Source organism: Telopea speciosissima, chromosome 7 (assembly GCF_018873765.1).
Source record: "Telopea speciosissima isolate NSW1024214 ecotype Mountain lineage chromosome 7, Tspe_v1, whole genome shotgun sequence".
Lineage (NCBI taxonomy): Eukaryota > Viridiplantae > Streptophyta > Magnoliopsida > Proteales > Proteaceae > Telopea > Telopea speciosissima.
The window spans coordinates 1230945-1242775 of record NC_057922.1 but is presented as its reverse complement, the minus strand read 5'-3'; the positions used below and the strand labels follow the sequence as shown (position 1 = coordinate 1242775).

Below are 11831 nucleotides of genomic sequence, written 5' to 3'. Positions count from 1 at the left end.
ACTCAAGGTCTCTGACCCTCTTATTGGCTTAGGAAAGGTAAATTTGATCTTAGTACGATAGGTTAGTTGGGATGTAATGATGATAATTAATTATCATTTCAGGAGTCCAATCATAAGGTCAAATCCTTATAAATAAAGAAAAATGGGTGTAGAAAAACTTATTCCATATCAAACTGTGGATTAAGTTTTCGTGTACCCATAGAGGATGGTTCACCCATCATCCTATGGTTCACAAACCCCTTCTAGAGTTTTAGTTTCCAACCATGAGTTGTAGCATGTTTTTCTTAATTAATAAATGGAGGAAAAGTTGGTCCAATTTATTTCTTATTTTTATCATTTATATTTGTTTGGAAAAAGGACTTTATCTGGAAGTATAACTCATGACTCAGTCCCTTGTGAAATGACCGTCCTACACCATGAAAAACGGAATCCTGGTTGTTGATGCTTCCACGTGCGCTGAACACTCTCGGACAGAAATCTCTCTTCTTATATTTTTGTTAAGCATATGAAAGGGAAGGGATGATGTTCTCGATCTATAATCGTAAAGTGAATGATTGATCAAACATGGTGCAATATTCTTGCAGGGTTGAGATGCAGATTCATTATTAATGATATATACCATCAGCTCCGATCCCTAGCTATATATCTGATATCCTCTTCAATTCCAATCCATCATAATATATAGTGAGGGAGAGCCGGAGAGCTAGGTATATATAGATTGATTCCTAGTGCAGCCAGGCAGAGTGGGCAGCAATAAATAATGGGGCGAAGCAGGATCCGTAAGGCCGTCGGGGCTATGAAGGACAAGACTAGCATTGGGCTGGCGAAGGTGAGCAGCAGCAGCAACTCCATCTCCGACATCGAGGTGGCCATTGTAAAGGCGACACGGCACGACGAACAACCGGCGGAGGAGAGGCACATTAAGGCGGTACTATGCTTAACAAGTTACTCCCCTGCCTACATTACTGCCTGCGTCAACACATTGTCAAGGAGACTAAACAAAACAAAGAATTGGACGGTGGCACTGAAGACACTCATATTAATCCATCGTCTCCTATTGGAAGGGGATCCCGCTTATGAATCTGAGATCTTCTTTGCCACCCGCCGTGGTACTCGACTTCTCAACATGTCTGATTTTAGGGATACTTCCCAATCCAACTCCTGGGATTTCTCTGCTTTTGTACGTACTTTTGCTCTCTATCTTGAAGACAGACTTGAGTTTCGTATGCACGGTCGTCGTGGTCGCAGAAATGGCCTCCGCTACGGATGCGATGATGATGAAGATCAAGAGACTGCGCGGTCGCCCACGGTCAAGACCTGTACTACTACTGCTACTCCCGCTCGTGATCTCAAGAGTATTGACCGCATCCTTACTAGGGTTCAACACCTTCAACGAATCCTTGAGCGATTCCTTGCATGTCGACCAACAGGTACCTACCTACCTACCTACCTACCTACCTACGGAGAGGCGAAAATAGGTCTTTTTTCTCTTTCTCATCTTGACAGTTGTCGTTGTATATATATATATATATATTAGTTTCATAATTAGTTGTTATTATTGTTATTGTTGTTGTTAGGAGCGGCGAAACACAACCGGGTGGTGATCGTGACCATTTTACCGTTGATAAAAGAGAGCATCCAAATATACCACGACATAGCCGAAATCATGGGCATCATGATCGATCGTTTCATGGATCTGGAAGTCCGGGACTGTGTTCGAATCCACGATATTTTCGCCCGACTTAGGAAACAGTTCGACGAGCTTGACTCGTTCTACATTTGGTGCAAACAAATCGGTATCGGCAGGTCCTCCGAGTACCCAGAGATTGAGAGAATCACTGCCAAGAAGCTTGAGGTCATGGACGAGTTCATCCGAGACAAATCTGCTCTTGCTCAGAAGAAGAGAGCCATCAACAACCATTCCGAACAACAAATTACAATCGTCCCCCAAGAAAAGGAGAAGAAAGAGGAGATGGTGGAACAGAAAGAAAAAGAAGAAGATATATGGAAGAAGATCAAAGCGTTGCCGCAACCCACCGTAGAGAAGAAGCAAGAAGCCTCCATCACCACCACCACCACCACCACCACCACCACCACCCAAAAAGAAGAAGCAGACTTGTTGAATCTCCACGATAATAATAACGATACGATGAGCATAGAAGAACATGGCGACAAATTGGCCTTGGCCTTGTTTGACGGTGTCCCAGCAACGTCATCGGCATCATCGCAACCGCCAGGATGGGAAGCTTTCATTTCGGAAGACTCTGGAGGGGATTGGGAGACTGCATTGGTGCAGTCGGCCAGCAAACTGTCGAACCAGAAGACATCGCTTGCCGGGGGTTTCGATATGTTGTTGCTTGACGGCATGTATCAACAACAGTCGGTTGCTAATGCAACGGCACAAGGTGCCTATGGAAGCACCGGGAGCGCAAGTAGCATAGTAATGTCAGCTGCTAAACCGGCGACGCTGGCATTGCCCGCACCACCAGTTTCCAGCAATAATATTACTGGTGGTGTTGATCCATTCGCTGCATCTCTAGCGGTTCCGCCGCCTGCCTACGTGCAGATGTCGGAGTTGGAGAAGAAGCAGAATCTATTGATGGAAGAGCAGATGATGTGGCAACAGTATGCAAGGGATGGGATGCAAGGGCAACAAGGTCTTTTGAAACTGCAACAAAATCACCACTACTATGGCTATGGCTATGGCTATGGGTATCCCTACTCCAACTCCAACAACTACTACACCAACATGGGAGGTACACGTAGCTACTGATCGATCGATGAGTTGGAAGAATCCCCGAGCCGAGTCCCACCACCATACTAGCTAGGAGCATAATAAACCTCTAAACCTTCCGATTGAACCCAGCCAGGAGCAGGAGCAGGAGCAGGAGCAGGAGGGAGGGAGGGGGATATATGTGACTAGCTAGCTAGACACAATAGGGTACGGGTGGGAGTTTATTATTATTAATCATCAACCCAAAGTTCGATCATAAGGTTGAAGTATAGTAAGGAATTCTTCCTTCAATCCTTAGTACATATGAAGGAAAACTTAATTAGTCTCCAATGTTATTATTTTTGACTCTTTGGAAATTAAGGTACATTAGGGGGCCAATGGACGGTGAGTTTAATTGTCATTTTAATTTAATTGGGAAAGTGAAATGTATTAATATTTTATCTCTATAGAAGAGAAGGCATTGGCCTCATTAATGGTGTGGTGCAACTTAATTTATTGTAGGGAGGAGGAGGAGTAAAGATGTCAAACTGTATATTTGTAATTTAATGTTGGAAAGTATTACTTTGATTGTGTATAAATACGGATCCAAATCTTCTACGGACTGGGCAGCGCGTTGTAAAAGATCTGTGTTATATAAATACCACTAGAGATTAAAAAAAAAATTGTGTCCAAAATATTGACAAATAGAAAAAGGTAGGTATATAGTATGCTTTTCTTCATGACTTGGTGGGGGGGGGGTGTTCTATCAATAAAGATCATATATATATTCCAGATGATTGTGAAGGGAATGTATAGGTAGTTGTATTTTCTTACTAAATCCCTAGGCCCATAAATTTAAAAAGAGGATAAAGATTTTACTTTTTGGTTGTGTGGAAAGATTAAATTTCATTAAGCAAAGGCTTCCTGGGAAAATCTGTTGGAAGCAACAAGGAAAGTATTTACAAGGAATGGCGGTGATTGTGACTACCAGACTTTTGAGAGCTTAAGCCTAGAAGAGTCAGAAGCTAGAAAATCCGCAAAGACATTTTGGATCATACAAATGAAACAAAAAAGATTGAAGATTTAAACTGCACAATATTCTATCAAAATACAGTTCTGTCAACAGGAAGCTCTCTTGATGATCTACATATTTATTCCGAATGGAGTAAAAAACGGGAGAGAGAAGAAGCAGGTAGGTGCTTTCATTTTTTACTATTTCAGTGACAAAAGTAGTAAAAAAATAAAAGACGAATGGTAGGTTAAATAGATTAGCAGGTTACTAGGTGAAAAGGAAGGGTTATCTGGGTATTTAAAAACATGAGGGTAGAAGGAGATGTAAAAGTTTAAAAGCAGGGTAGTATCAGAAAAAGAAGTTTAAGGTAGGATAGTTTTAGTAAATATAGGCTAAGTGTAGGGTAGTGATAGTAATTGCCCCCAAAAAAATCTATCATATACCCTTCATGTAATAGCATATGCATCATGTATATATACCCATACACCCTCTCCTAGCTCGATCCATGTATTTGGATGCACCAAATGGTAATTTTCAAAGCTTTTATTTTGTCATTTGACCAATTTGAATTACATAACACACTTGACATTAATTTGAGCAGTAAAACTTGGTGTCTATTAATTGTCCACAACATTTCGATTGTGCCTCAAATTAGAGGCCACATTGTAAATATCGCCCAAATACAGAGGAAAAAAAACCATGTTTAGTCTAGAGAGTTTCTTTTAGAAAGAATGGGTGAAATCCATTAATGGTCTAGAGATTTATCGTGTAGTTGGTTGATCTTGATAGGAACAATGGTGATGATGAAGAAGTTGCAATTCTCAAACTATAACCATGAATAATCAATCCATCACATTTTACATTTGGGATTTTTTATTGACACAGTACGATCTTGGTAACTAATAATTTGTAGTATTACTTTTTTATCCTTTTAATATTACACAAATTTTTTTTAATGAGAGTAATAATATTGTTTTACATGTGCATGACAATGACATCTTTTGCTAATGACATAATGATATGTTATTTTCAAAATATTTTGAAAATCCGTTTATAACCCGATTTAAACAACACCTTGGGAAATAAAACAAAAAATATTTAAAAAGAGTAAAGTTCTAAATACACCAATAGAGGTGTCATTGAACACTCAAAAAAAAAGAAAAAAAATAGAAATGTCATTCAGAGACTAGCAGTGATCTCTGTACGTGGGGCCTTCAGTTGGATGGTCTGAGTTTGATGAAATGTGTCTTCATTCTGTTCTTCTCTCAGAAGATGTTATGACTGAATGAATGAATGAATGAATGATAGATGAGGTTGATCGATGAATCCACAAGTTCAATGCATCAGGCATTGCTGGTGTGCATGGAATAATAAAGATAATTAATTAATGTTGACCGAAACACGTCATTCATCATATCACATACAATCATACAAAGCTTGACATTCTCCATTTGTGGCTCAAATTAAGCTGGCTGCTCAACAGTAGTGGTTTGGTTATTAGGTGCTCAGAACCACTACGATAGAGCCCTGCCCTTCAGGGCATGCAATGTAACCTTCAAGACCTTAATTCAGTGCTAGCTATTACCCTTATTTATACCATGTCACTGACAGTGATGGATCGATCAGCTTCCCTTTGGCTTACTTGAATTTCAAATGGTGCCCGGCCGGCTTTCATAATATTCATCTCTGTAATTTGAGCCTTCAATTAAGAGAGAGAGAGAGAGAGAGAGAGAGTATTGTGATGAGTCATGGATGAAGATTATTCGCTTACTGTGGCCATGATCTTCAGCTTTCAATTCTGGAAGTGGGGGCCGGTGCGCGCAGATCGACACCGTTTTCACTTCAAAATAGATCAATTAGTTAGGGTTGACTTGATGGGACCTGCTTCTTAGTGATTCATAAATGTTTTTATAAAATAAACGTTTGAATTCTCCAAGATGAAAACAAAAACTGACATATCTCATGAAATATATATATATAGGCAATGATAATTAAAGAGTACGTAGTTTCCATGCTATATATATCCATGTCGAAAACTTGCATATCATTTCTTAATTATTAGTATCTTCTTTCTAATTAACTACTTCACCCAAATAATTAATCTTTCAATTCCGATAATTAAGAGAATTCCATATACCTAGCTAAAATATGACCTCACAGATCTTCTTGTGACCCACAATGGTAAAAGAGTAGCTTCAATGCGAGATTGTAGGTTTAAAACCCTTACAAAGTGCACTAGTTAATTGGCACCTTTCAAACTTTATGAGGTTAACTTCATTCCTTTTATAAATATACTTCATTTCTCATTTTCCCATTAATTTGTCAAAACATTAATTTTCACTTTAATTTGGTAAACCAAACTTTAATTTGATCGATTTACTATACTACCTGTGATGCACATGAGCACATCAGTACGTGTCAACCTTCCATATATGCTATTTTGTTATGCCACTTTGAAATTAAAAAAGTACATATGTAAGGGTATACCCCTAAAAGCTTTTTCTTTCCTTATGGATGTGGCATGTAGGGCTGTATCTACCTGCTGGTGATCGAATTAAATTAAAAGTCCTAATTAATTAAGCTCTTACAATTAAGAATGTGACTCTAAAAATGAAAACCACATGCATGCATGCATGTGGCATATATCTAGACGTACAACTGGAATCTTGGCAACTATCTTGATTAGTAATTTGGATAGCTCCTTTTTTATGGTCACAAAAAGTTTCCTTTAAAGATTTTATAAAGAGAATTATTGACTGCTAAAATTGGACAAACCAAAGGAATCAAGATAAAATATCATTTGTACGTGCCAAAAGTCAAAAAAAGAAATGGAACTGATGTAGACAAAAATACAAAAAACTTAGTTATCATAACAAAGTGCTTTCCGCTAAATACTAATTAAGAAAAATGGTGCCAATTCAATCGATCAGTTCTCTAGATTATGAAAAACTTTTAAATGACATTAATTCATTGTAAAAGTAGGGGTTTAATTTAATTAATTCTTTCAAGTATATGGAAGAAACATATCCATTTCAATTTATTGATTGTTCTCTACCGATGATATCAATTTACGTTATTATGTAATGATAGAAAGTACCAAACTTTGGTTTTAGGGATGAATCTATGATCAAAGAGCAAATTCTTGTTCACATAAAATTAATGACCCCTCTTCCCCCATTCCTTGTATACGAAACTGTTTCATTGTACTTCACTGGGTGTGCTCTCCAGCCTATGCCACTTGCTCAGAGAACCCTCTCCCATCTTTTATATAGTTTTCTTAGATAACCCTAATTTTTTTTCCTATTAGAAAAAAAAAATAAAAAAATTATTGCTTATTCTAATTAAATATTAAAAAAATTTTCATCATACTTCCAATCAAACATACCATTGAAAAGTTCCCAAACTTTCGTAACTTCAAATCCACCTTTAATTTTTTTGACCTACTTATTGACATTCTAATTTAATTTTGGATCGGAAATTCGGAATGAGAAAAAATTTGGGTCTTCCATAACATTGACTACATCCTCAGATGTTATTTTCGTAAATAAACGTAAAATCAGGGACAATTAATGTGTTAATTTCCCTAGAAAATAAGGATGATTTCAAAATTCTCTGTGTGAATTTAATTACCGGATAAATAGAACAGTTCCGAACTTATAATTTGTGTTAATTGAAAGAAATGAAAATGAAAATGAAAAATGAAAATTCAAAAGTTCCGATTACATAATAATTTATTGGGTCATCCCGCCAACCTCGCTGGAGAAAACAAACAAAAATAACCGATTGGCGCATTCAAATTAAATTATTCCTTATAAATTCAACATTGGAATGGCCACATTAATCTTCCACGTGGCAAAAAAAACTTTCCCATCCATATATATTCCTTAATTTATCTGTTGCCAAACACATTTGGGGTTTTTTGGCCTTTTCTCCCATCAATCAGTGTCCAATATTTAATGCACTTCCAGTCTTCAGCGGTGCCCTGCCAATTCAAAAACCCTAGTTCTGAATTGAAGAAGAAGAAAAACCTTCCTTATTCTTGACTGTGGAAAAGAAAGTTAATTAAAGTTTTTTGATCGAAAAGTTTTGAGAATTAGAAGCAGAGGCAAATTCCGATTACCCAAGCTCTGGATAAGGACGTACGCATGCCATCAATTTCTACTTACTTGGATCGACCCCGACCCCGATGCTTTTCTTTCTCTTCTTCTCCCTATAAATATAGGATATGAAAAAACGTACCCTCAATTATTTGTCTTGCGGCCTGTACTCTTCTTTATCGATCATTAGTTAGTTGTTCTACGAAATAATAAAGAACAAGAGAATCAACCCGTACTGATCGACTCAGTTAATTTCTGGCTCTCCTCGGTCGATCCTTCATCTTTATTCATTTCTGGATTTAATTTTCTTGGTTTCTTCCGCGCGCCACTGAAATGGAAGTTGCACACTTCTTGTTTGGGATTTTCGGTAGGTTCTCCTTCGTTTCTTTCATCTGGATTTTTTTTTTCCTTGCTTTTAATTTGTCTCTTTAGTTTATTACTCTCCCGCTCCGCTCCTCCATTAATGAATGACTTATTTTTGAGTTTCTGTGTTTCTAAAACAGGAAATGTTACTGCTTTATTTCTCTTCCTGGCTCCGACGTAAGTAACGAAATCAGTATTACTTTCTTCCCAGTAATTAATTTTCTTTTCGATTAAAGAACCTCAATGTTCTCTACCACTTGTTAATTAAATTGCAGATGAACTCTAAAAGGCCAGGTTCATCCATTCATGTAGAATCACCATGCATGTATCTGGTTTCTTATATTGCAGATGATATCACTCGATCTTTTTAAGTTTTTTAACTTAATTTCTGTCATCAAAAAATTCTTTTAGAACATTTTAAGAAATCTGCCTTTGTTTGTTTGTTTGTTAAACTGGGTTGGTTGTTACTGCGAAGTAAAGATCGATCGGCAGAAATTAAGAATTTACTTCAATTCAATATTTTTGTTCTTTAAGCTTTCTTTGTCATCTTTCTGAATTAAGCTTCGATCAGTTTCTTTCATTCTCTGTCTGTTTGATTTCATCTTTGCGAGAGTTTTAAGTTTTGATTTTCCCTTTCATTAATATGAAATCTAAATAACACAGTAAACTGATGGCCGGGTTTCGTTCGTACGTATAATTTTGGTTTTGTTAGAATTACATTCCGAAGAATCATAAGTAGCAAATCCACGGAGGAGTTCTCCGGCATCCCTTACGTCATGACCTTACTCAACTGCCTCCTCTCCGCATGGTAATACTCTTCATCTTTGTGTTCACCTTTTTGTAGTAATTAAAATCATTGACACCAACACCGGCTGTGCCTCCCGGATTTCCGACAGTCCGGTTGTTTCCGTGCCCTAAGCGGTTACGAAACAACTTTTTTTTATTTATTATTATTATTTTCTTTTCTATGCGAAATTACACTTTATGCCCCCGAGATTGGGAGAAAGTACACTGTGTTCTGTACATACTCGTTTGTCTATCTAATTCTGGTTTGGGTTATGCGGTTATACACTTATACCATAGCCTGTTTGATTACTATTTTGACCTTCCTTCGTTTGGAAAAAAAAAAATTGAACAATGGATACGATAGGTATGGTCTTCCTTTTGTATCACCGAACAACATCCTAGTCAGTACGATCAACGGTACCGGTGCGTTGATCGAGTCAGTGTACGTATTGATCTTCATCATCTACGCGCCCAAGAAGCAGAAAGCCAAGATCACGGGGTTGTTTGCCGTGGTGCTCACCGTCTTTGCTACCATCGCCATTGTTTCCATCGTTGCCCTCCACGGCCACACCAGGAAGCTCTTCTGTGGCCTTGCAACCTCCATCTTCTCCATTATAATGTACGCCTCACCTCTATCCATCATGGTAAGGACTAAGGAGCAAGCTAGGACTAACTGATCGATAGACCTCTCTCAGTCGGAATGCCTCCCTCCAAAAGGTAATGAATGAAATTGACGATAATGACCTTATAATATGGTTGCAGAGGCTGGTGATCAAGACGAAGAGCGTGGAGTATATGCCGTTCTTCCTGTCTCTGTTCTGCTTCCTATGCGGGACGTCCTGGTTCATCTTTGGCCTTCTTGGTCGCGACCCTTTCGTCGCTGTGAGTAGCAAGCAATCCGGCCTCTTAATAATCTTTCATTTTTAAACCCCCCCCCCCCCCAATTCTATGCACAAAATGACGCCTATGTCCCGTGGGAGACCATTTACACTTACTCAGTACCGGCCCATGCAGTTTACAGCCACATGCCCTGCATGCTCAATCATGGAATATTAGAATGTTTTGTTTGTTTGCCTCTTGGCCGCCCCAATAAGGAAAAATTATTAGGACTCTCTATCTATATTAAGTGGTGGTGGTGAAAAATGGGTGCAGGTGCCAAATGGGTTCGGGTCAGGTTTGGGGGCATTGCAGTTAATACTGTATATGATATACCGGAATAACAAGGGCAAGGGCGGAGGAGGAGGAGGAGGAGCGGCGAATAAAGCGTCAGAGACTAGGGACTCGAGTACCGTGGAGATGGAGATGGGCTACGGTAAAGTCCACCAAGAGAAGAAACCCCAGCTTGCACCTGCGATGGACACGCGATCTCCTCAGGACAGCTGCGTTTAGACTGCCAATCTGCCATAATGTGTGTATCCATACACTTATTGCCCATGTCTGCATCTGCTGCTGTCTTTTGGCCCCCACTCTCGTGGGTTCCTGAATTTTATCATCCTATTTTTCCTCACTCGTATCATTAACTCACTCTCTCTCTCTCTGTGAGCAGACCAAGTTTTATGTTGCCTTTCACCCCACCCCAACCCCCCAAAAGGCCAAAACTATTCGGACATCCTTACAAATTGTTGCTCTGAAAAGCAAGAATGGAAAGAAGGTAACTGATTATCAACCGAATACCTAGTTTCCCATTCCAATATTATGGAAACTAGATATTGGGTTCCCAATTTCTCTTTGGTTTCGTTTTATAATCTGGCCATATATTCTATTAGAGTTTCTATTTGTATAGGACCATAGATCGATTACCTTAAGGTGTGAGTAAAATCCTACCCTATTTTCAAAGGGAATTCTATATCACACATGTGCGATCACTTTGTTTTTATGGTAAGAAATGTGTGATCACATTGTAATCCATCATATATAATAATAGTACAATGACCTAACTATTCAACGTTAAGGCAATATTCCAGCGAAATCTCTCTACTCAATACTGATAATAATGAAGTTACTATTGGGACGGCAAGTAAAGTAAGTCTTCACATATATAAGGGTAGCTAGGGTAGGTGACCTAAAGGAACTCACTCGCTTGATCTTTGGGTGGTGTAAGCAAAAATTCAAGTAAAATTTTCTACAAAGTTTTGTTCATCCAATGACGAAGCCCTTAATTAAGCAATGCAACATGGCCTCATACTCAATGGCTTTTTGGATGTATTATATTGTTTCTTTCATCATCTTCTGGCTAGCAAGTTTTAGATAAACAATGACAGGTTTTATGACAGTTGAAAAGGTAAAATAAACTATTTCCTTGTTTACAAATTTTTTTTTCCCCCCTTTTTTCTTTCATAAATAAAAGCTAATCCAAAGGAATTTATATTTTATAGTAGAAAAACTTCGTTACCATATTTAGAGACAATTTTATCTTTTTAACTTCCATCTGATGCACGATTATTGTTATAAAATTTTATTGAAAATTTTGGTATTTTTTATTGGGCTTGGTCGCTAAGGATGTAAATGGATAACCAAAATCCGAATCCGCATCCGTATTTGTTTAGGGACATCTGTATTCATTTAAAGATATCTGAAAAATAATCGGAATACTTCGATTAAGATCCTTGCAAAAAAAAAAAATCCAAATACTTAATAATAAAAAATTAAGTAAATAATGATTTTGAGGGTATTTGAAGATTAAACAAGTTCTAGAATATGATGAAAAGAGAATCATGATCTAAGAGATATGGATTTAGAGTGAATTGTCCCCCAGGGGGAGGAAGGTCCTGGTTACACAAGGCAGAGATGTAAACGGACGGTCAAAAATCCGAATCCGATCCGCATCTGAATCCTTTTAAAGGTATTTGTATTCGACCAG

General features: G+C 38.1%; 2 protein-coding genes across 2 annotated transcripts; both read left to right on the top strand.

The window, feature by feature from the left end:
• The first annotated feature begins 760 nt into the window (after positions 1-760).
• LOC122667279 (putative clathrin assembly protein At1g03050) lies at positions 761-2773 on the top strand. The gene is made up of 2 exons (XM_043863531.1): positions 761-1430; positions 1578-2773. The coding sequence occupies exons 1-2, from the start codon at positions 761-763 to the stop codon at positions 2771-2773; spliced, it is 1866 nt and encodes a 621-aa protein (XP_043719466.1).
• A 5339-nt stretch (positions 2774-8112) lies between these two features.
• Positions 8113-10360, top strand: LOC122667278 (bidirectional sugar transporter SWEET1-like). The gene is made up of 6 exons (XM_043863530.1): positions 8113-8189; positions 8326-8362; positions 8898-8993; positions 9336-9615; positions 9734-9853; positions 10124-10360. The coding sequence occupies exons 1-6, from the start codon at positions 8156-8158 to the stop codon at positions 10358-10360; spliced, it is 804 nt and encodes a 267-aa protein (XP_043719465.1). The 5' UTR covers positions 8113-8155.
• Positions 10361-11831: the final 1471 nt, after the last annotated feature.